Below are 23,868 nucleotides of genomic sequence, written 5' to 3' on the forward strand. Positions count from 1 at the left end.
GTTTGTATATTGTTTTATTCCGTATCAAATTGTAAATAATTTGTATATAGAGTACATTATATATATTTGTATATAGTCTGCATTATACAATTCAATGTTTTGTTACAAAATCGGTAGGAATTTACAGATGCTTGCGCTCGCTATCTTTGTAGCGGAAAACATTGTTTGTTTAACAAAAATAAAACAGAAATTAAAAGAAGGCTTCTTAGATTGGGTTTTTCGTTGGTTTCTTATATTCACTTTGTTGCTTTATTATTACAATTTCAAATTATTTCAAAAATACAGCTTATTTTTAAGTTAAAACGAGAATTACTGACATCAAAAGCGAATCATGTCTGATGCTGCTCAATCCCCAATCCTTTCGCTCACTAAATTCGTAATGTTTTACACGACAATTTACTGGCGAAGGCGGACGATCGAGTGGCGGGGCACCAGCTAGGATGGATCGCTTCGATTCTATGATAGGCTATTGTCATGAATATCTCCCGTGGCGGGTGGTACAAAGATGAAGCTATTTATATAAAGATTTTGTAAATATCTGATAGGTAGAGGTTAGCTTTTAGATGATTGCGGTTAAGTCTATGCTTTGCCTTTGTAAAATTTACAACAGTTTCACAATTGCTGCCCTCTCTGCTTGGTTTCGGGCGCAATTTGTAGGTAGTTCGTTAGGTTCTTTATATATTTTTGGCAGGATGTTTTGTTATGTTATGTTATATACGTTTAGCGTTTAGCTTTGCTTGCTGTTTTAGTTTTTTGTTTTTTGTTTCGGTTCACACTCAACTGATTTCGCTCGCTCAATGACCTAATATTAAATTATATAAAATAAATAATCGAAATCAAAATCATAATAGACGACAATAACTATTCTTCTCCTCCATCTGCGTGTACAACGTAACCATAATTTTGCATTAGAGAAATTTAAGCGATAACGACGAGCTTCTACAAGCAGTTCTCTGTCTCTCCGAACATCTCTATCTACCTCGACCTGCACTACCTTCCCAGTCTCAGAGCCAGACCCAGACCCAGTCCCCTCCCCAGTTCTAGTCCTCATCCTGTGGCGTTGCTCCTGTGGACGTGGACGCATGGTCTTTGGCACTTTCGCTGGCTTTGCTGTCAGAGGCGGATGCTGCCGCGGACGCTGGCGCCGAGGGGCCGCTTCCACTGCCGTTCTTGTTGCGCGCATCCGTCTCATCGCCATTGCCTGCATTGGCCTTTGCCTCCAAGGCGCGAATGCGGTTCTCCTGCTTCACGATGATCGCCTTGAGTTTCCGTATCTCATCCTGGATGCTTCGCAGATCCTTTTCCTGTAAGGGTTCAAGCCATTGATTAGTGGGAAAATCTCGCCCCCGAGTCCAAGTACTTACCGACAAAACCGCTGCCGGGGGTCCACCCTCACTGGCATCATTGTTGTTCGCAGCTGCGTTATAGCCGATGCTCAGACTGCTGCTAGCAGCTCCGGAACTGCCACCGCCGCCCCTGGGCTTGTTGAGAATGTTGGCCTTCTTGTTGACCGACAGAGACTTGCTGGCCGATGAGGAAACGTAGCCACCCTGTACAATAGAGACGCGATCCTGATTAGGTTTATTAGAATATCTGTTCGTTTCGGAATACAACAAGGAACAATGAACACAACAACAAGCGCCACGCGGCATGCGTATTAAGGGCGAGTGTAAGCCAAGAGAAGTACAAAAGTTCTGTTTGAGAGCGGTCTGTTAAATGGTGGATTCGTGTGCTGTGTGCTGTATGCTGTGGGTGGGGTCTGTGACTGTGGCTGGCTGTAGCTGGGAAGACGAGACACAAACGAATATAACTCAGAAATCGGAGAAAGCAAGCAGGCGAAGGCAGGACAATCTGGTAGCCAATGACGGGCAGAGCAGCGCAATAAGGCAACTAGAACAAGCCGTTGGAATACTTTTTCATAGGGCAACGACACAGAGGCAGCGGCTGCCTTAACAACTTCGAGCCGCATTGCCGCCTGTGTGTGAGCCCCGAGAGCACGCATGCTGGTTCTTACAAATCCGATGACCTGTACACTCTGTATGCGGGCGGATCAGCTGGCAGAGAGGCCAAGGCTTTCCTGGACTCAGCAGTGAGCGCTGTATTCCCAACGATAGGTAGGCAGAACGTGCAGGTGCAGGAGGGTCGCAATGACCACTTACTTTGAGCGAGAATGTGAGGGGATCTGCGTCCTTGCCGTCTATCCACTCCTCGGCCGTAGTGGCGGCGTCCTCCGCCAGCGTGTCGGGATAGAGATCCTCCTGAAACAGGTCAGACTTTCGGGGCACGGTCATTGAGATAACCTGACAGAGGCCGTTGTTGTTCATACGATAAAACTTGGCCACCTCACAGGTGGTCACGTCACAGCCGCGCTTTGGCATCAGGCCAATGCCTCGTTGTGGCTCTGTCGTCTGAAATGTGTTGATGTAATGAACGAACGGGGGCTCTGGCGTAACCTGCGGATGTAGGGTTGAAGAGAGTATGAGTGGTAGGTTCCTCTATACGTGCGATCGCTTCCGTTCACCCACCTCGAAGTACCTAATGACTGAGTCGCCCTTGCCGCAAAGATAAATCATATTCGTGTCTGCGTCGTATAGCGGGAACATTATGCCGTTGGACGTATCAAGCTCGACCATGACAATAGGCTCGTTCAGGGCGTCTGGGGCTCTGAGCGAATACTGACGCTCCGAGCTCCGGTTGAAGCCGGTGGTGAAGATGAGGCCGTGGCGCAAGAAGATTGCGCGCGTCGCCTTTGAGCCCTCGTGACACATGGCCTCACTTTCCAGTTCGGCGGTGCGCGGGTCGTAGATGCGGATCTTCTTGTCCTTGCAGGTGGTGACCAGCTTAGAGCCGTCCCAGTTGAAGCAGGCGCTGTACACGATGTCCGGATGCGAGTCGATGTGGACGAGGATCTCGCCAGTCCCCACATTCCAGATGACAACCTAAAGAGATCAATTTATCAGTGAGCTATGCCCAGAGGGATGTATTTATAGATGCTCACCTGATTATCCGAGCCGGCGGTGAGTAGAACGTTGAGTGCCGATGGATGCCACAGAACCAGACCTACGCGACGCTGATGGAACACCAGATCGACGACGGGCTCGGTGAGGGTGCGCGACAGTCCCCCATCGGGAATCTGCCAGACCTTCACCACACAATCCTCAGACCCGGAGGCGATCACATTATCGTTATGAGGGCACCATGCAATGTCCAGCACAGGTCCCTTGTGTCCGCCCACCAGCGGATGATCGGCGGCAATGCGTCCAACCTAAAAGCAGTCCACGAAATTGCCATTGGAACGCTTTGCCAAATTTAATTATTAATTTGTATGGCGTCATCGCCAGACTCTGACGACATCAACCGACATCTCCCCCCACGACCCATTGGCCTAGTTTCCGGATCATTATTTATAGCTGACTCCATAGCAGGCTGCATTCATTTCTGCTAAACTGCTAAATGCGCTAATCTCCGACGCACTCCAAAGCATTTCGTAATTCGCGAACTTCATGCTGGCTGCCCCTTGGCGGCAAGCAAGGGAAATGGTCGCCTTATAGAAGAGAAGATGTTGAGGGAATACGGCGAACAGGGTAGATAATGTTATTATACCTCGCGCCAAATAGACTGTTTATAATTATAATATTTTATTTGTATAATACAAATTGCAAATACAATCATTTTTCAAAATAATTCAAATTGAATTCATAGAAAAGTGATAAATATCTGTGATCTTTATTGGTATATCATATGTCCTTAAAGGTCGCATGCCGAATACTTGAATTCTCAGAAGTTCATTTTAATTTCATAATTGTGGCTACACAAATTAGAGTCTTTACGATTCCTGATACTAAAACATATATCCTAGAGAATCCCTTGCCACATGAGAGCCTTGACTACTTGACAGGCCTCACTCGTCCGTTCATTGTCGTCTCGCTTTCCGGCCAAGCCAAATCGAGTACTCATAAAATATGTAAAATAGAGCGTGTGAAAGCCGCTCTACATAGAAATCGACGCTTAAAAAAACGGCAGCAAGCTGAAACCAAAAACTTTCGTAGATGTTCGCCGCACATTTTGCATACAAATTTGTTCCAATTAGAACAGCGCCCGCCGGAGGCCACTGCCTACAAATGCGTTTTGACCAAATGCGGCAATGGATCATCGTGGCTGAGGTGGCAAGTAGTGGCTAGTGGAACTGTGCTGCCCACGCATCCATTTGGACAGGGACAGCGACAGCGAGAGACGACAGCTGTACGGATGCGTATGTGGCTCGATTTGGAATCGATTATTGAAGAGTGAAAACGAAACTGACTAGAAATCATAAGAATAATATGTACTTTATGGCCAAATAATTCCCACCAGCAGAGTGTGTTGCAATGCAAACATTTTCCCAAATATCATTTGTGGTTTCTCTGTCTCTGTTGCGTATTCTCTCTCTCTCTCTCTCTCTCTCTATCTCTCGCTCTCTCTATCTTTTGCTGGTAAAATTAGACAATTTGGTTTGTCATGTTGGCTCTGGGCCAAATTACAAAAGTGCGCCAACCAAAAGAACTGCGAGAGACTCAAGAGAGAGACAGAGAGAGAAAAAGAGGGACAGACTCATCCGCAGAATTCATAACTATAAATACATATGGGAGTATCCATCCGAGCATCCGAATCGAATCGGAGGGAATCAGGCGAAATCCATCGACGTCACTCGCGAGTCGCCAGTCCAGTCCTCAAATGGCTACAAACTTTATGCCAAAAAAGTACCCTATAAATAGTTGGCCATTGTCCGATTTAAAAATACGTACTCGGCCAGAGGCTACGCCGAGTGAATATTTTTATAAGCAGAGGAACAAACCGCCAGACAACTGCATCTATAATAGGGCTTTCCTATACAGACGCTAGAGGGCTGGGGCTGTGGCTGGGGCTGGGGCTGGCTGTGCATACTCACTTTATTGTGTGGCAAGACGATAAAGGCACCACCGCCCGCCGACTCCACAATGATGGCCAGGAACTTTGGATTGACGGCGCAGAATGTGGAGTCCCAGCTGGACTTGGAGACGCGTATGTTGTCGTAGCACTGCTCCCGCTTCAGGGCCTGGCCATAGACGTGGCGAAATTTTGAACTGCGTACCACCCGAAATGACATCTTGGGGCTGTGCTGGAGTCGGCTCTCTTGGGGTTCGCTCGGGTTGGCGGCAGGTCAATGGTCAGTCGGTTGAGTTTCTCTGCGCTTAAAGCTCTGCAAGAAGAGAAAATGTATTTAACTCTCTCTCTCTTTCCCTCTCTCTCGGTCTGGGCATACTACTTCGAGGGGGATAGCGAGAACTAAGCGAAATCTGAATTTCGAGCGGCGCATAAACGATCATTAGCTGCGCTCGAGTGTGTAGTGTGCCGATGTGTTTAACGCGTTTTCTTTCTCCGCGTTTCGCAGAGCCACGATTTGTTTTATAAATTTGCATATGCTAATGCCTTGCCTGCTTGCTTGTTGCGAAAATCAATAAGCTTTCCCATTCGAAGATTACCAACTATTGTTGCATCGAAGTCGGTTATAGCATCAGCTACAATAGTATCAATTTTTGCGACTCGAACCGGAAATTGGATAAAGGGGACGCCTAGAACAACGCTTTCACCCGACACCTGCCGCAAAGGCGCCACTCTCGTCAGTGAGCAACCAGCCAAGCCGAAACGTGTCGAATTATCAGTTTAGTCAGAGAACAACCTCTCGGAACTCGGAACCCCTTTTTATATGACATCATAATGCTGAAATATAACCATAATGAATCGCCTGCCAACACGTGAATTATGGCACAAACCCTCAAGCCCCCAAACTGACAAAACTCTAACACTCCGAAAGAGACTTCTAGATAGCCCCGGAATTCGCTTGTATACATTTCTGGGTTGGGCTAACTTCTGTCCTCTCCCTGTCTCCGTTCCGACCAGCTTTCGTTCTTAATCAGAAAAAGTGGCGCAAAATTGTTTTACTTTTATGCTTTGTTTTGCTTCATATTTATTACTCGGCCACAGCCACAAAAGTTTGTCATTGACCCGCTAAAATACCAAAAAACCGAAAACCGAAAAGAGCCCTCAAAGCATATGTGTATTTCGGGCTACAAGGTTAGCCCTTGGCTGTTTCGGTATCCGTATCTGTATCTGTTCTGGGGTGTTGGCCAGCTCACGCTCCAGTGTTTGAGAGGCGGCTCCTATCGCGGCGGTCTCTCTGCTGATAAAGAAATATCAGCTAGGAGTTGCCTAAATACAGCAAAGATAATTTTCAAGTGATTCAGCACGTCTATAGCAGCTTTGAAATGTTTGAGACCAATTGGAAAATTCTCCAAAATGAGCACAGCATGTGTATATAGCCAAATATCTATATCTATATCTATTTGGCATGTATCGGATATTTATGTGTTTATATGCCGAACACCTTCGCTTGCAGGCGGGAAAAATTGTTGGCTGAAGGTCAAACTTATTAATAGAAAATTAAATCATCTTCGGGCGAAATTTTATTTTATTTTCATATAGAAACATTCACACAACGAAGCGATGTAAGTCGCATTTGATGTGTTTATTCATTTCGTTGGCATTGCTAGCACTTGCCATGCCTGAGCTACCAACCTCGCCCCAATCCTCCTCCTCCCTTCCCGCTCCGGAGCGGCAAACCCCATTGCATTTTCATTTAAGATTTCCAAATGCCAAAAATGTGGCCGTATCATCGGATCCTCACACTTGCACTTGCGTTTGCCTTTGCTTTAAAGTTTAAACAGAAGCCCTGCAGTGATAATGGTCCTCCACATAACGGAAGTTGATACTAATACTTATAATCGTATCCATACATATATGCATGCATGTAAATATCGTATAAAGAATTGTATAGGAGTCTCGCCATGCGGGTGGTGCGATTGAGTGCTCAATGTCAGATTAAACAGAAATTCATTACAGTGGGTGGAAAAAGTCTGATGGTGGGGGAACAGCTCTAAGGAGCTCTTTCCAGCTAGATCCGATCTCTTTCCAAAGACAATCGGACCAAAGACGACCGACTCTTAACACACACTGTCAGCATAGGCAGTTTATCATTTGATGATGATGTTGCCTTTGGGACATGCCATGCCCCATGCCTCCATCTGATTGCTGTTTTGGTCCAGCGGGCAAACGGGCTCCCTAGTTCCCGATCTCTCGAGCGGCACTGGCCACAAATCGACTTAATGCTTGATTGCAAATCTTGGCGCTTTGTTCACCGGACAATTCTAATTGCTAACAAATGTGGTCGTGTCGCTGCTGCTTGGCGGCGTGACTAAAGCACCCGGTGCCCTCTCAGCGGGAGAGAGGTTGCAGGGATAGAAAGAGAGCGCAGATGACTCGGCGGTGCAGTCAATTAAGCGTAGTAATTTCCAGCAGCCGCTACAAATGCAATGCTGTCGAATGTGAGCGCAAATATACAAAGTAAAGTGAAATAAAGTTCAAGCGATAGAGGAGGGAGTATGCTTCGAATGCTCCAATTGTGCCAATGGAGGCCCCGTTACAGTGTTCCATTGTGAATGCGGCAGCATGGCATCTAATAAGCTCACAATGGCGAAGGTGTCACCATGGCATGTACTTGCAACACTGAGGCATGCAGCATGCCTTCATGCATCCATCCATCCATCCATGAGTCATTCGACTAACCCCCACTGATGTCCGATAAGTGGGGAGGAGGAGACCACATTGCTTATCGGCTGTCAGCTGCATTGAAAACTTTCGCTGCCGATGATGTCATTGATGCACTGGGGCAACGTCATTGGATATTCGTTTAAGGTTCATCAACTGTTTGTTTGGCCCCTCTATGAACTTTGTGTTTGACTGGAGATTAACTTGAAATTTTGACAAAAACCGCGCAAGTGTCGGCTTGGTGGGTGTCGCCGTCGCCGTCGTCGTCGCCGCGTCCATTGCCGTTGCCTCTGCTGTTTGAGTGAAAGTGGAACTCTGTTGCTAAAATTAACTACTTGCATATGCACCCCGCCCGACACCGCCCGTGATCTGTCTTCCCCTGCCACATGAGTGGCGGCTGCCGCTTGTTTTTGTTGCTGCTGTCTTAATTGCACAGCGATTCAGCCTCTGCTTCTTCCCCACCGTTTTGTCTACTTGTTGCTATTTTCTGCTTAGTCAGACTGGGCGGCAGGCCGTTTGTTTGGTCGCTTTTTTGAACACTGTCGCTTAATTTGCATATTTCTCTCTCTCTCTCTCTCTTTCTCTCTCTGTATCGCAGTGTGTGTGTCTGGGAATGCGTTTATGCATTTGCTTGTATTGCGATATGCAGCTTGCCTCAGCTGATAACTGCAATAAGCAATAACAGCTGTTCAGAGGCGAAGAGAGGGAGATCGCCATCTAAAACAGCGATAAACGTAAATTGTGTGTGTGTTTGATGCCAGTGCGTCTTTCATACAATATTTTGTCACTAATTGGTGTTGGAATCGCGCCCAAGAGCAACAGAGACAACAGCCACAAAAACAGAAATAACTGTGCGTGGGGGCGTATGCTAGCTCGCACTTTCTAAGACGCAGTCGCGACGACACCGTTGCCTCCGCCGCCACCGCTGGAGGTCGCCCATTTTTCACACTTGCTTCACACACTCCCATGCGTCCAGAACAGACACATGCTGTGTGTGATATTCTACGCTTTGATCAACTTGGAGCCACAAACGCGGCTCCGTTTGCTACAAATATTTCAAATTTTAAATTATCGTCTCAAGTTGGCGCCCACATCACGCACTTCAAAACGCTGCCACATTCTCTTCGATCCCCTCTGGTGTAACTTGTTGCTTCAGCAAGCAACAATGGGCACATTCTCTCTATCCCCTTTCCTTTCCCGCTCATCCGATTCAGTCACAGTCCCTCTCTGGCTCTTTCTCTCTCATCTCTCACTAATCACTCTCTGGGCATAAACAAGCCGAACATTAGCCGGAAAACTAACACAAATTACAGTCAAAGCAGAAAAAACAATTAATACAGTAAAGTGCGAAGAAACAAATTCGGCTGCTGCTTGCTTGCTTTCCGATTTGTTTGATTTCCTTTTCTTTTTTGCACATTTTTCGGCATACGTCGCTATCTCTGTTTCTGCTGCTGCGGCGGCGCGTCCAAAGACGCTGCTTCTCTTTATTCCCTTTTTTGGGTGTTGGACTCATATAACACCGTGCGAGAGTGGGAGAGAAGTAGTAAAATTTTTATAGCTGCACTCTTCACATGCACTGCGCTCTCCGCTCGCAAAAGAAACACGCACGCACACTGCCGCAGTAGTCGCACTTATATTTTTACCGTGATTTTTAATGATTTTGTGATACGCGCGTTTATTGCTGAAGTATTCAATTGATTGGGCCGCTTTCTGGTCAGATAAATCACACAGTTCTTCAGTTGCCACTCTACAAGTTGCCTCTAAATAGCCGCCGTGATTCATTTCACTTGACATTTAATTCTGCTGCCACACTAGCCAGTCCAAAGTCGCCGCAAGAAACCAAAATACCATCACTCGCACTATCACTCATCTGGAGATTTACCTTTTGCCAGCGATTTGCAAATAGGTTTCCCACAGCAATTTCGGACTTTCAAAAACAATTTTGAATTGAACAGCTAGCTGAAGACTTTTCAATGCGCCGACCAGCAGTGTGACCGCGGATTTATCGTTAAAATTACCGTCCGACCCTCTGAAATATACCAAAATGTACCGTCTCACTTTAAAAATATACCGTAGATACACTGACGAATACTAGTTCTATTATACATATTCCTCGTTTTTGATGTTCCGTGGAATATTACTGGCTATTTAGAACATATAGCCATGCCCACATAATTTTATCCGATTAGTGAATCTATTTTCTAATTGACTGGTTTATTTTAAACACTTGCTTTTATTGCATTTTGCGTAAACAGAGGTTTCAGCGAAAATGGGCAAACAAAAACAACGAAAGAGGATTAGTCGTTACTATTGTTCAATTTTGATATTCCGTGGAATATTACTAGCTTTTAGAACATTTAGCCATGCCCACATAATTTTATCCGATTAGTGAATCTATTTTCTAATTGACTGGTTTATTTTAAACACTTGCTTTTATTGCATTTTGCGTAAACAGAGGTTTCAGCGAAAATGGGCAAACAAAAACAACGAAAGAGGATTAGTCGTTACTATTGTTCAATTTTGATATTCCGTGGAATATTACTAGCTTTTAGAACATATAGCCATGCCCACATAATTTTATCCGATTAGTGAATCTATTTTCTAATTGACTGGTTTATTTTAAACACTTGCTTTTATTGCATTTTGCGTAAACAGAGGTTTCAGCGAAAATGGGCAAACAAAAACAACGAAAGAGGATTAGTCGTTACTATTGTTCAATTTTGATATTCCGTGGAATATTACTAGCTTTTAGAACATTTAGCCATGCCCACATAATTTTATCCGATTAGTGAATCTATTTTCTAATTGACTGGTTTATTTTAAACACTTGCTTTTATTGCATTTTGCGTAAACAGAGGTTTCAGCGAAAATGGGCAAACAAAAACAACGAAAGAGGATTAGTCGTTACTATTGTTCAATTTTGATATTCCGTGGAATATTACTAGCTTTTAGAACATTTAGCCATGCCCACATAATTTTATCCGATTAGTGAATCTATTTTCTAATTGACTGGTTTATTTTAAACACTTGCTTTTATTGCATTTTGCGTAAACAGAGGTTTCAGCGAAAATGGGCAAACAAAAACAACGAAAGAGGATTAGTCGTTACTATTGTTCAATTTTGATATTCCGTGGAATATTACTAGCTTTTAGAACATTTAGCCATGCCCACATAATTTTATCCGATTAGTGAATCTATTTTCTAATTGACTGGTTTATTTTAAACACTTGCTTTTATTGCATTTTGCGTAAACAGAGGTTTCAGCGAAAATGGGCAAACAAAAACAACGAAAGAGGATTAGTCGTTACTATTGTTCAATTTTGATATTCCGTAGAATATTACTAGCTTTTAGAACATATAGCCATGCCCACATAATTTTATCCGATTAGTGAATCTATTTTCTAATTGACTGGTTTATTTTAAACACTTGCTTTTATTGCATTTTGCGTAAACAGAGGTTTTAGCGAAAATGGGCAAACAAAAACAACGAAAGAGGATTAGTCGTTACTATTGTTGAATTTTGATATTCCGTCGAATATTATTAGCTATATAGAACATTTAGCCATGCCCACATAAATATATTCGATTAATGAATCAATTTTTTACTTAACTGGCTTATACTGGCTAAGTACTTGCTTTTATTGGAGGTTTTAGCGAAATAGGTAAAATCAAAAAAACAAAAGAGGATAGTCGTTCACATTGCTCAATTTAGAAATTCCGTTGAAGAATTCTGGCTAGCTAAAATCCTTAATTCTGCCACATAATTTTATCCCATTGATGAATAAATTTTCTACAAGAATGGCTAGTTTTTACTCCTTGTTATTATTGTAAAAAAAGGTTTAAACGAAAAAGTTCAACAAAAAAACACAGTCGCAATGTTGCGTGTAAGCCGTAGTATGGGCGTTTGTATACCCTATTTAGTTAATTTAATATGAAGATAAAACGTAACTAGGTTAGGTTAGGTAGAGGCGGTTCCAGGCTCGCTCGGAGCCCGCCACATTTAGTCTGGTGTCGGCCCATTGGGATACCGCTTGGGATCATTCCTTTCCTGCAAAGTGAGACTTCATGTCAGCAGTTGTTCCAGCCAGATGCTCTTATAAAGTTAGCGATCTTTCTGGGACATAGTGTAGACATCTCCGACATGTCGGTTAGAAAGGCAGAGCCTAAGTGTTGTAGCCTTCTTCTTCTGAAAGCTGGACAGGAGCAGAACAGATGTTCTGTCTCCTCCTCGTCTCTGCAACTACGGCAGAAATCATTATGTGGGGCTACCTGTAAGCGTGGGTGCCTATTAGTCAATGTCCTGTAAGGGAACGTATGACTGCGCTACACCTTTTCTGCCTAGTTTTCAGATCTCAGAGGTGCGCTTCTTATCTATGATAAGAAGCCATGATAACCACTTAACGTCTGCCATTCGCTTGTATTGCTCCTTTATGATATGCTTACAGGTTGCCATAGGCATACAAATATACAAATATTTTGTAAAAGCGGGGTTGTAGTACCAGATCTGGCCAGCTCGTCCGCTATACAGTTGTTATATAAGGCTGATAGCAAATTGCTGAGCCATATCGTGAAGACATTTGCGGCAGTTTGCCACGGTGGCCGAGTTCGAAGAAATCGCATTAGGTGACTGATCGCAGCTTGGCTGTCGCTATAGATGTTTAGCTGGGTTGCCGTGGCAGTGACCGTTTGAAGGCAGTATAGAACCTCCCTGATTGCTGTAACTTCTGCTTGGAAGAAACGTAACTAATAAACACATTTTCTATAATTGATATGTTTTTGAAATATTCATGCATATGATTAGTATCTTATATATATATCTCAACCCTGATACCTATTCTTGGTCTCTGTAAGAATACAATAAACTGCAAAATATCGATGTAATATTTAAAACAGACTTCATTTTTTTTGCATTAATTGGAGCATGGGATGACAAACATTTTCTCAATTCTATAATATCCATATCCCCAAGGGTATGCCAGAGTGTGGAATGGGACTCACTGTCGTCAATCGGTTATTACCGATTCAAATAATACGACAAATTCCTTGATTTTGATCTAGCCATAATTTTATCCGATTAGTGAATCAATTTTATACTGGACTGGCCTATTCTGAAAACTTCTATACCGTTGAAAATAAAATTTAGTAGATTGACAAAATATACCGATATACCGTAAATATACCATCGCATCAAAAAATACCGAATAGTATGAAGAATACCGTAAACGGTCACCCTGCAGACCAGTGCACTAAAATATACGGTCTTCCCCTCAATATACCAAAAGATACCTTCTAATTTTTAAAAAATACCGATAAAAAATCACTTAGGCCACTTAACCTACATAACCCCCTTTAGTTCAGGTGCATAACTGAGTTACACCGCGGAAAATATTACTGTTTTTCAATTCTTCTTGTAAATCCATCCTACTCTTTACCAACAAGGAATCGTACAATCGTGAAGATAAAATTTTTCAAGATTCATAATTTTTGTGGAGATTGTTTTAATACCCACTGGTGGGCAATGAGTTAATCGTTCTCTGTCCATGTAAGGAAATCATTTCATTTCATTTCATACTAGCAAGCTTGGAGCCTCAGTCATGAACACAAAATTTAACTATATTGATGAATCAAGTTTAAGTAATCCTTATGGGATTGTGTCTGAAATACGGCTTAGGCAGATAAAGTCCAACAATAAAACGTAAGTGAGCATGAAATGTTTCGTCTTTTGAACACTTGCTACCAACTGCGGGTATGGACATATTTATACCTTATTTCCTTTCTGTTTTCCTAGCTGATTTTAAAAGTAATTAATAATAACCTCTCTCATATTGAATTGTTTTTTACCTTTTCATGCAATTGATTAGTGCCCTGTATATGTATATGTCTTCATTATAATACCCGTTCTTGGTCTCTGTGAGTTGACCAGAAAATGCTAAATTAAAGCAGAGACTGACTAGTTTCTGCAAACATTGCAGAGATGGCAAAAGTTTCCTTAATTCTATAATATTTTGTATCCAAGGGTATACCTTGCTAATGATAACGGGTTCAAACGTAAGTAAGTATGAAATGTAGGTAAATTATTGTGATGAAAAGTCCGATAGATATTTTTGTGCGATATAACGGAATCTATCAGGTTTCTATTTCAAGTGAACAATCACAATCAAGGTTCAAAATTCAATTTTTTCTAGCATAAATTCTTAACATGGACGTTTAAGGACTTTCTGCTGTTTTTTTTACCTATTTCGAATACCAAGAATTTCTAATATTTGTACGAAATTTTATTACCAACATATTTTCCATGCTGCAGCCCTGAAACTGTTCATGCGGTCACACTAAGCAACTGTGGATGCGCACTCCATTTGAATTTCTGTTGCTGCTTTGTTTGCTGGCGGTTTACTTGTTCCTGAAATGGCTTTGCTGTTAATTTAATTTGGATCAAAAAACACCATGTCCACACACCTCTGTCAGTCATAAACAGGCACTTTACCACCTCCACCAAGGGGTATTCCAACAGCAGTGCTACAAAGGCCGCCACCGCATGAGTCAAAACGAACACGACCACAACATTGGCGAACTAAACAACAAATATCTCTGTCAAATGGTTAATTTAAATAATAAATGCACTAACCAAGGAGAAACTAGTCACGTAGACCGGCTGCCGGAAGTACCCGGCCACGACGCGCAGAACGACAATGTGCCAGAGGAAGACTTGGAAGGAGATCCGCGCCAGGGGTCGGAACACTGGCAAGGTGCAGAATCTATAGGCGATACCTACCACCAATCAGTGAGAGATAGTTAGTGGAATAGGTTTGCTTCTCTCAACCACCCACCTCCCACTTTGCTGCACATGAAGTAAACGAATCCCCCGCAGATCAGGACCCACAGATTCCTGTACAGGCCCGCATAGAGGGCCAGCCACAGTGACGGCTTCTCAAAGTCGTGCCTTATGAATATATAGCCCGAGAGGAGCAGAGCCAAGGCAGCCGGAACCAGCAGCCACAGGCCCAGCTCGTACTTTCGTTGTCCCCGATAGACAACGGCATTGTTGCGCTGCTTCAGGTAGAGGGTTCCGCATACGAAGCCCAGCAGATACCCGGCCAGATTGGTGTAAAAGGGCGGATATATCTGGTAGAAGGTGTCCGATTGTCGAAAGTACAAGTAGCGATATGTCCTAAAAGAATAACATGAAACTGTAAACGGTCACAAAACGAGAACCGACAAAACTTACTCTGGTCGCAGGTGGTAGACGGCGTCCAGTTTCAGGAGGTATGTGAGCAAGGCAGGCACACCGAAGGCCAGCAAGAAGAGAATGACGTAGATGGGTTTTACCAGCATTGGATGCCTGAAAGGACACTTGAGTGTGTGCAGATCATACCACTGAAGCTCTAATACTTTTTTCCGATGATAATAACGATCAGGAAGAGCTCAAAGAGCTGCATGTCTGCCGCCAAGTACCAGGTTTGATGGGAGCACTGCAAGGAGAACAGTCTTATGAGATATTCCAGGACAGGCTCAGGTGACAGAGTACCCACACTGTCCTCCAGCAAATGGTTATTCACGAAGAAAACATTCTTCCACCAGTTCTCGCGGCAGAAGACTCGCTCGGCCTCCGTCAGGTGCCGCCAGAAGGGTCCATTCTGCAGGCGGGCCAGGAACGAGCCATTGAACAGGATCAAAGCCAGGAGCGAGGGCAGTAGTCTAAAGTACCTGTAGAAGAACACCCGAAAGTAGACTCCGATGCATTCCAGGATCCCCGACTTTGGGTGCACCAGCTGCCGATCGGTGAAGTTCACATAGAGTAGAAAGCCGCTTATCACAAAGAAGATCTGGATGAATACGCTGCCGTTCTGGAAGATCGACGTCTCGAATCGAAATAGGAACTGCTCGTAGAACTCTGGATTCTCAATCTGCACCGTCATAAAAACCATCAGCGTGTGGCCCAAGATCACAACAAACACTCCGATCACTCGGAAGGCATCGAAGAATCGAATATCGCGTGCAAAATCGCTGCCATGGGCCAGGGTCAGGCGATAATAGTTGCGCACCAGCGAGAAGGAGGTGAGCAGCTGTTCCCCTATTAAGATGAAGCCATACTAGTGAGAATGCACACCTCCAGTGAAGGCACTACCTACTACGATGCTGCGGGCACTGCTGATAGAAGAGGTTGCCCGCCTGGGAGTCGTGCTTGCTTAGACGATAATCGTAGAGGGTAGAGAATACAGTGATCAGCAGGATTACAGCTATAAGAGCGTAAACAGTCAGATCGAGGACATCTGCGAATAGAACAGTGAGTGTTAATCCACTTTGGAAACTCTGTGCAAGTGTGAGATACTTGCCGTGCGGCAAGCTTTCGCCCGACTTCACGCAATACTCGATGAGGCTGCGCACACGCAGGGAGTATTTCTGGCTAAATTCCAGATTCAAACAGCTATTGACCAGTGGATCGTTGAGCAGGCGCTCTGGCGCAGATCGTCCATGCACTCTGGAATAGTAGGAGCTCAGGTCCTCATCCAGGACCCCTCCCTCGTACAACTGCTGAAGATCCAGCTGACAGCGCTCCAGGCAGATACCCCTGAAGAGCCGATCGTGCCGAAAGCGATGCTTGACATCACGGGAGAGACCTTCGATTTGCTCCCACAGAGTGGAGCTGGCATTTGGCACGATCTCGGCATAGACCAGGCAGTAGGTGTGGGAGTCGCTTTCCAGGCAGAGATCGTAGTCGTCCAGCTGATACAGGGCGGGCATCCGCTTGTATAGAGTCACTGAGGATTATCCTTCCCTCGATTATCCTTCTATAAAGGCGGTAAACGGCCACTTACTATTGAACTGGTCAGAGGAAACGATAGCCTGTCCCCATCCTAGGCGGAGGGAGGCTAGAACAAATATAGACTGCAGCAAGCGGAGCATCTTGGGTGTGTTCCACTAAGCACTCCAAGATCAACTATTGGGAATCTTTGATCGATTGGTGATACAGAGTCACCGATTGCATGCTCATCTTTCATGCATGGGTAAGCTCTCCCAAATGTATTTCTATAAATTACTTGGAGTTGACGAAAACAACTATTAAGTGTCGCGCGATTATCTTTATTTTATTATTTTAGCATTGAAGCTAAGTGTAGCCCAAGTACCAGCAGATAGTTCAGTGCCTTCATGTCGTAAAGTACGTGTCATACGTACCATTGAATCTGCGAGGGACTGGATTAATATTTGGCAAAGCTTTATTAAAAACGGTGCTCTTACATGCTGAGATAGTAAAAATGCTTGTGTATGTTTAAGATCATTGATCTTGTGCAGTCTTAAGTTTTAGTTTGGTCTGAAGATCAGATTTAAAGTTTTAAAAATTTTCCAGCAAAGAGAACTGTTCGGTCCTTGTCTATGATGTAAAATTTAAATGGATGCTCGGCATAAAAGTGTTTGGAATCTGGCTGGATCCTGGGAATCCGGGAACGCATCATCAACATACCTGTAGATGCATATGACAGTGGGGTCTCGTAGTATCGGAATGGCATTAAATTTTATGGGTGTGGGTGGGTTAGCAGCTCAAAGTTTTAACAATTTTTCAGAAATGTCTGTTTTTGTGTAATGTAATGTATTACTAATGTGATAGTTAAATGGATGATCGATATATATTATATAAGCGATTGGGGCCTGCCTGGGTCTGGTGAATCTAGTTAATCACCATTGTAATACCTGGAAATGGAGCAGTAACACAGGACTCGCATGCTTAAATGGCCACTAGGTTATAGTAGCAATGGAGTGTGTACACAGTTTAGATCTTTGTCTGTTTGCCGGCAAAGAGAATGGTCGAATCCTTGTTGATAATGTAATAGTTAAATGGATGATCTGCATAGAATCGAATGGGTTCCGGCTGGAACATAGGCATCGAACACATCATCATTACCATTCCTGGAAAATGGAGCAGAAAGACAGGACGCACATGATTGAATGTATTGCATTTGTTGGGATGTTAGAAAATGAAAGTCGGGGCTCGCACGATTATAAGTGGAAAATGGCAGTAGTCGTTGCTTGTTAATGAATGATTCTAAAGATGGAATTTGATTAATATATTATTTCCTAAATTTTCCACTAATTTCCAGTTGAACAATGCATAACCCTAAAAAAGGAACCCGGACACAAACAAAGGTCGAGGAACTTTTAATTTTACATTAAAAATAGCTGCCTTTATTGATTCCACATTGAATGAGATTCTATCATAGCTCGTTGTGCGCTGCACCGGACTCAGAGGCCATCTCCTGGGGCCGCACCACAGAGCCCCAGAACAGGGGAAGGTCCGCTCGATGGACCAGAGCATAGATGAATGGATGATCGGCATGGAACTCAATGGGTTCCGCTAATGATACAATACTGCGCTTCATTCGGACCACGGCGCCTGTGGGGAAGATGCGAGAAGACAACACAAGAGACACGGATGAAGAAGTGCGACACAGGCATGCAAAGGATGGAATGCGAGTTCGGTGATCAATGATGGAATGTAAATGGGATTGGATTAGCACTCACCAGTTGCTGCTGCCGCCTCGGTGCCCTCCTCGTTAACATCGATGAATGCTTTGTGGATGATGGCCGACACCTTCAACTGTTCGGGACTCTGAAGCATTTTGTTGAATTCTGCATTGTTGCCGAACATCTTGGACATGCCCAGCTGGTGAGGGAGAGGGAACAACAGACATTAGAACCTGCTTGAAAGCTGCTATTAAAGATTTCGATTCCCACCTGCTTGAATACCTCTGACAGCTCCACCTGGAATTCTGCCCTGAACTTGGGCAGTTTGACCACCACCTCGGTCTTCTGCAGCGACTGGGTGATCACCGACAGCAGCGTTCCCCGTAGTTTTTCCTCCAGCGCCGGCAGGCCAGTCCTGCTATTGGGCAGAACAACCAGCATGGACAAATCCGAGTCCGCGTAGCCCAATTCCAAGGCAGCGGCACCCAGGTCGGGCAGATCTGCATAGCGGAATTTCTTCTTCAAGTTCATCATCGGTACCTTTGTGCTATGCTCCTCGTTCAGGTGGAATAACTCCTGCTGAGTGGCGTGCTGGGGGAACTTGTGCTCCCAGGTGCCCTTGAAGTGGATGGCATTGACCAGGACCAGGCGCGAGTTGGCGTCCAGGGCGCTAGACGGCACCAGGTCCTTGATCAGATTATTGGTACTCTGCTCCACCCACGCGTTGATGGTGCCTGCAGCCTGTGCGCTCTCGGCAAAGTTTACGCTCTGCGCTGCCGAGAGGAACTCCTTGGTGAGCAGCTGGTTGAACTCCTCGCGAAGCGGGTATCCCTGCATCACGAAGATCTTGTTGGCTATGTGCAGGATCTGGCTCTTCTCGTAGGCGGCCAGCACTTGGTGGAAACTCTGGGCTATCTTTGCAGCGTCGCTCGAGACCAGTCCCAGGCCTCGGTCCAGCTCCGCGGCCGTCTCCCCCTCGGCTCCTAGGCGGGCCATGGCCGCGCAGGTCTGTATGGAGAAGGGGGAGAAGACCACGTTCTCGCCAGGCTTCAGCAGCGACAGCTTCTGGTACACGTTCAGGGAGAAGATGGCCAGCCGGCGTGAGAATTCCACTTCTTTGGTTTCTGGCATCGTGACGTCACTGGTGGTCTGGACCGGCTCGACGAACGGAGAAAGGGTGATGGTAAGGAAGAGCAGCGAGGGCAGCCAGCAAGCTGCAAGGGAAAGAGTGGAATGAGCTTTGATTTCATATGAAGATTTGTATACAATATTTATGTAATTTTTGTGAACCGATGAGTCACCTCCACAAATGTTCGTCACTATTCCACTATGTTTTGCCGTCTCGATGGGGATTTACACGACTCTTTTATCTGAAATATTTACTGCGTCCGCTAACTGTTGATTTGAGCTTTCTCCAGTACCGCCCCTCTTCTTTATTTTCGATTTGTTTGCTTTTGTTTTCTTTTGTCCGCTGCCCGCACGCTCTTGGTTCCAAATGAATGGCGCTCTCCGAGTGCTCATCGATTTTATGCTTTTATATCTGGCCACACCACAACAACAATTGGTTCTCTTGCCGCTCACATCCAATATATGCATGTGAATATATCCAAAGTATACTAACACAAGGTGGTGCATTCCCAGAAAGCTCTCTTGGACATTATGCAAGTTGGTGTATTAATTAACATTATTTAATAATAGTGATAATAAAACAAGTCATTTTTTAATTTTGATTTCACAGCTCCACAAAACACATCTATTCCTTACTGCTTCTCAATCGCATCAAACATGGCGTCGAAGACCAGAAAAGAGGGAGTACACACCCTTCCATAATTGTATCATGCCTATGACATCACACCAAAACTAAATAAACTGGTTCTTCTCTTTATATTTACATCCACTGCTAGTTCTCTTAGCTCTGTAACTTTAATCAACGCGCACTGTTCTCTTCTCTCGTAGCTCTCTTACCATTTAATTCCACAGGTCTATGCATTCTCCAAGGTGTACTTTTCTAGCGCATTTAATCAACCTATTTCCACAAATGTACGTTTCATACTGACTCCAGTGTGCTCTTATCAGCCCAAGCCTGGTTCTGGCACACAGCGAGCTCCGCTTAAATATTTCTAGAATGCTGATAAGAAAACAAACCCCAATGTTTGTTTTTTTACTGTTTCGAAAATACTATCGCGTAAACAATATATGTAACTCTATGCACCTTTAAAGATTCGAGTTGTATTCTTATTTAATTAATTTTAGAATAATAATTTATGATAGAATAATAATTTATGTTACACCCCAGCCGTCACGCTTCCCACAAAGAGGATGCCATGATTGCGATCACAGATCGTATAGTAGAAGGGTCTGTTGGCGTGAAAGGCCTTTGGTCGATCCACTGGGGTGGCGGGCAGGCTTCGCATTACCATAACAGCAGCTAGTGAGAGGAATGGAAGTGTTAGTCCGGTAGAAATTCCCTTGGGCACTCACCCGTTGCGGCGGCCGCTTCCGTTCCCACCTCGTTGACATCTATGAAGGCTTTGTGTAATATCTGGGAGACCTTGATGGCCTCCTGGGACTCCAAAATCTGGCCCAGCTCGGCCTCGTCGCTGAATATACGCTTTATGCCCATCTAAGAAACGTCAAGGATTTTACATCGACTGTTTTTCAACAAACGATTAGCCACGCTAACCTTCTTAAAGGCTGAGGACAACTCCTGCTCAAATTCGACTCTAAACTTAGGGATCTTGACATCAACTTTTATGAGGGACATGTCGGATGTAATAGCCTTTAAGGAGGTGGTCGGTAACTTTTGCTCCAGAGTCTTCAGACCTGTACTTTCGTTGGGCAAAATTATAATCATGGATAGGTTGCAGTCTGTGTATAACATTTTGATGGCTCTTGCTCCCAGTTTGGGCAGTTCCGCATACATAAACTTGTGCACAACCTTCATCATGGACACCTTGATGGGTTTGCCCTTCTCCAGGAAAAACTCCTCCTCGCGCGTATCCTCCTCATCGAACCTTATGGACCAGACGCCCTTAAAGTAGATGGCATTGACTAGGACCAGGCGAGTGCTGTTGGTCAGGGCGCCCGGACTGACAATATTCTTGATGAGCTTGTTGGTCTCCTCCTCCACCCAACTGTTGATGGTCTCCGCAGCTGAGCTGCTCCCGAAGTCAATGCTCTTCGGCTTGGAGTGATACTTCTTCTCCAGAATACTGGCAAACCTCTGATTGGGCTTGCACTCCTTCATGATGAACAGCTTGTTTGCCATCTTCAGAGCCTTGCACTGCCGAAAGGCAGAGAATACAGCCTCGAAGCCATCGGCTATTTTGTCCACATTGCTGGCACTGAACCGCAGTCCCTCGTCCAGTTCCCGGGCTGTGGCCGTCCCCTCCTCTGCCCCCATGCGCACCATTGCCGCACACATTTGTATGGACAGGGGCGAGTAAATGAGATTCTTGCCGGGATTCGCATTGCTTAATTGCTCATGCAGGCCATAGCCGAACTCCTCCAGGTTCTTGGTTGCACTAGGGTCTGTCATCGTTGTTTATCGGAGCAACTTCTTATGCTGGAATATAATGGATGGGTTACTCATTCCCAATATCTCTTTGTAGCTTTCTCTCTTTCTCCCAGCTTTCTTCCCAGACTAGCTATCGCCTATACTAGTAGAGCCTGAATCGCTCGTCTTCTGATTAATATCAGCCTAATGTTCTCTCTCTCGCGCTGAGGCACTTGCTTCCACTCTTGGAATTTATCTAATCGAGACACAGTGCGCTCTGAGTACCGGTCTGAGTCACGATAAACACCCACACCGCTGGGCGTTAGTCAGCTTCGTACCGCCAGCCGAACACCTACCACCGAGAGCTGCACTGCTCGATTCCGTTTCCAATATTTAATTATATTTCTATCTCCTCGTCGAGAAGTAAGTAAACAATCAATCAGAGCGTCGCTGGCATGGCGCAGAGACTCGGTTATTCTCACCTGCTGAAGCCAATCAACTCTTATCAGCAGATGTCCACGACTTCTGCCTTTCATTCCCTGCCAGCAGCAATTGGCGGATTATCGGACAGCTCTCGGACAGTTATCGACACAAACAAATTAAAAACAGATTCCAATTTGACAGAAGTTTCCAAACACTAAGCAAAATCGAAGTTTTTTTATTATCGAGTGAGGCGACTCATCATCATATTATATATGTAGTACACACATATGTCGCCCATGAGACAATTTCACATCACGATATCATATTGGCTATATGGGACAAAAATTAATTCAAAGTATTTGAAGGTGATTTCGACTATCGGTGCCACAACCATCCATCTATTGCTGAGAAGCTCATTGACATTCGAAAGTGAAAAAATACACCAAATTGATTTTAAAAAGTGAGATAAAATATATTTTTGTACTTGCAGATGACGCTGGCCGAGGATAGCAGAAATCAGTTTTCTCGGGAACTGGTGGATGCCATCACCAAGAATGTTCTCCAGCAGAGTAGCCAGCCAGGCGTCAACACAGTCTTCTCGCCGGCCTGCATACAAAGCTGTCTGACGCTGGCCTTCATGGGGGCATCCGGATCGACGGCCGAAGAGTTGCGGAAGAGCCTGCACCTGGGCCCGGGCGACAAGGCGCACATTGCCCGATCCTTTGGCGAGTTCTGGACAACCAACTGCCACTACGGCGATAGGGGACCCCTTCTGAAGTCTCTGAACCGCTTGTATGTGAACGAAACACTGGAACTGCAACCGGAGTTCAATGTGTTTGCCTGGGACTTCTTTAAGTCCAAGGCAGAGCCTGTAAAGTTCTCCGACGCCGTGGCCGTGACGGGGCAGATCAACTCCTGGGTAAAGGAGCAGACGGAAGACAAAATCAGAGAGCTGCTGCAGGCCGATGCGGTCGACCAGGACACGAGTGCGGTGCTCATCAACGCTCTGTACTTCAAGGGCAAATGGAAGAAGCCGTTCACTCCCGAGGTCACGCAACAGGACGACTTCTTTTTGAATTTGCGAGACAGCGTTAAGGTGGACATGATGTACCAGGAGGACAAGTTCAAGTACGCCGAGCTGCCCCTCTTGCAAGCACGGGCCGTGCAGCTACCCTACGAGAACTCGAACATCTCCATGCTGATCATCTTGCCCGACACTACGTGCGGCATACTAGATCTGGAGGAGCGATTGAAGTCGGTGGATCTGGCCGATATTGAGGGGGCCATGACCTTGGATGATGTCGATATAGCCTTGCCCAAGCTGACCATCGAATTCGATGTGGATCTCAAGGACGTACTCAATCAGGTGAGAAGAGCGTGCCCCGTCTGATGATCCGAACTGATCTGATGTTTTTCGGTAGCTGGGGATATCGGAGGTATTTGGCAACGAGGCCAATCTGGACGGACTCTTCACCACAAAGACGGGGCAGAAGATCTCGGCGGCCAAGCATCGCGGATACATCAGCATCAACGAGGCAGGGTCTGAGGCTGCGGCCGCGACATGTGAGTTGATTTTCCCCTATTCCGGCAATGACGTTTCCAGCTAATTGCTTATGCTTACATGCTTCCCCTTGCAGTCATGAAAATTGTGCCGATGAGTCTGAACATGAGCAAGAAGCTGTTCAAAGTGGACCACCCATTCGTTTTCTATATACGCTGCAGCCAGGCGGTCTTCTTCGCCGGTCGCGTCGTCTCCCCCAGTGATCTGAAGAGAGAGTCCATTGCATCACTGGACACTTCAACTTCTGCTAATATCAGCCAAGAGAGTAAATAAAATCATTTGACAACCCACTCAATCGTTTCAATTG

The 23,868-nt window shown here is 45.1% G+C and overlaps 4 protein-coding genes across 6 annotated transcripts; 1 reads left to right on the forward strand and 3 right to left on the reverse strand.

The window, feature by feature from the left end:
* Positions 1–210: 210 nt before the first annotated feature.
* Positions 211–9,582, reverse strand: LOC6590789 (coronin-1C-A). 2 transcript variants are annotated; one of them, XM_002015497.2, is made up of 7 exons: positions 9,506–9,582; positions 4,928–5,218; positions 2,999–3,265; positions 2,526–2,939; positions 2,160–2,453; positions 1,365–1,550; positions 211–1,304 (listed from the first exon to the last, which is right to left on the reverse strand). In XM_002015497.2, the coding sequence occupies exons 2-7, from the start codon at positions 5,123–5,125 to the stop codon at positions 1,041–1,043; spliced, it is 1,623 nt and encodes a 540-aa protein (XP_002015533.1). In that variant the 5' UTR covers positions 5,126–5,218; positions 9,506–9,582; the 3' UTR covers positions 211–1,040. The 2 variants fall into 2 exon arrangements, with proteins under 2 accessions (XP_002015533.1, XP_026840971.1); XM_026985170.1 differs by having other exon boundaries at positions 1,365–1,571; positions 9,506–9,581.
* Positions 9,583–13,815: 4,233 nt separating this feature from the next.
* LOC6590790 (nose resistant to fluoxetine protein 6) lies at positions 13,816–16,646 on the reverse strand. Its single transcript, XM_026986062.1, has 10 exons — positions 16,440–16,646; positions 15,957–16,382; positions 15,753–15,893; positions 15,153–15,694; positions 15,013–15,092; positions 14,849–14,962; positions 14,451–14,791; positions 14,249–14,391; positions 14,080–14,194; positions 13,816–14,023 (listed from the first exon to the last, which is right to left on the reverse strand). The coding sequence occupies exons 1-10, from the start codon at positions 16,525–16,527 to the stop codon at positions 13,953–13,955; spliced, it is 2,061 nt and encodes a 686-aa protein (XP_026841863.1). The 5' UTR covers positions 16,528–16,646; the 3' UTR covers positions 13,816–13,952.
* Positions 16,647–17,831: 1,185 nt separating this feature from the next.
* LOC6590792 lies at positions 17,832–22,207 on the reverse strand. The gene is made up of 8 exons (XM_002015500.2): positions 22,060–22,207; positions 20,765–21,646; positions 20,563–20,704; positions 20,371–20,509; positions 19,383–19,435; positions 18,352–19,319; positions 18,139–18,280; positions 17,832–18,010 (listed from the first exon to the last, which is right to left on the reverse strand). Exons 2-8 carry the CDS (start codon positions 21,617–21,619, stop codon positions 17,832–17,834), a joined length of 2,478 nt encoding a protein of 825 aa, XP_002015536.2. The 5' UTR covers positions 21,620–21,646; positions 22,060–22,207.
* On the forward strand, positions 21,926–23,851 carry LOC6590793 (serine protease inhibitor 42Dd). Of its 2 annotated transcripts, none has more exons than XM_002015501.2 (4): positions 21,926–22,000; positions 22,491–23,366; positions 23,422–23,563; positions 23,638–23,851. In XM_002015501.2, the coding sequence occupies exons 2-4, from the start codon at positions 22,491–22,493 to the stop codon at positions 23,832–23,834; spliced, it is 1,215 nt and encodes a 404-aa protein (XP_002015537.1). In that variant the 5' UTR covers positions 21,926–22,000; the 3' UTR covers positions 23,835–23,851. The 2 variants fall into 2 exon arrangements, with proteins under 2 accessions (XP_002015537.1, XP_026842908.1); XM_026987107.1 differs by lacking the exon at positions 21,926–22,000 and adding an exon at positions 22,370–22,429.
* The last annotated feature ends 17 nt before the right edge of the window (positions 23,852–23,868 follow it).

This window comes from Drosophila persimilis, unplaced genomic scaffold (assembly GCF_003286085.1).
Source record: "Drosophila persimilis strain 14011-0111.01,24,50 unplaced genomic scaffold, DperRS2 tig00000002-arrow-pilon, whole genome shotgun sequence".
NCBI classification, from domain to species: domain Eukaryota; kingdom Metazoa; phylum Arthropoda; class Insecta; order Diptera; family Drosophilidae; genus Drosophila; species Drosophila persimilis.

Coding starts and splice junctions, on each gene's coding strand:
- LOC6590790 (XM_026986062.1), bottom strand. CDS start 16,527: ATGCTCCGCTTGCTGCAGTCTATATTTGTTCTAGCCTCCCTCCGCCTA. Junction 15,894..15,956: donor GGGCGAAAGCTTGCCGCACG/GCAAGTATCTCA, acceptor TTCTATTCGCAG/ATGTCCTCGATCTGACTGTT. Junction 14,392..14,450: donor CATGTGCAGCAAAGTGGGAG/GTGGGTGGTTGA, acceptor GATTGGTGGTAG/GTATCGCCTATAGATTCTGC.
- LOC6590793 (XM_002015501.2), top strand. CDS start 22,491: ATGACGCTGGCCGAGGATAGCAGAAATCAGTTTTCTCGGGAACTGGTG. Junction 23,367..23,421: donor TCAAGGACGTACTCAATCAG/GTGAGAAGAGCG, acceptor GTTTTTCGGTAG/CTGGGGATATCGGAGGTATT. Junction 23,564..23,637: donor TGAGGCTGCGGCCGCGACAT/GTGAGTTGATTT, acceptor TTCCCCTTGCAG/TCATGAAAATTGTGCCGATG.
- LOC6590789 (XM_026985170.1), bottom strand. CDS start 5,125: ATGTCATTTCGGGTGGTACGCAGTTCAAAATTTCGCCACGTCTATGGC. Junction 2,454..2,525: donor CAGTCATTAGGTACTTCGAG/GTGGGTGAACGG, acceptor CTACATCCGCAG/GTTACGCCAGAGCCCCCGTT. Junction 1,572..2,159: donor CCCTCACATTCTCGCTCAAA/GTAAGTGGTCAT, acceptor AAACCTAATCAG/GATCGCGTCTCTATTGTACA.
- LOC6590792 (XM_002015500.2), bottom strand. CDS start 21,619: ATGACAGACCCTAGTGCAACCAAGAACCTGGAGGAGTTCGGCTATGGC. Junction 20,705..20,764: donor TGTCCTCAGCCTTTAAGAAG/GTTAGCGTGGCT, acceptor GACGTTTCTTAG/ATGGGCATAAAGCGTATATT. Junction 18,011..18,138: donor CGAGGCGGCAGCAGCAACTG/GTGAGTGCTAAT, acceptor TCTTCCCCACAG/GCGCCGTGGTCCGAATGAAG.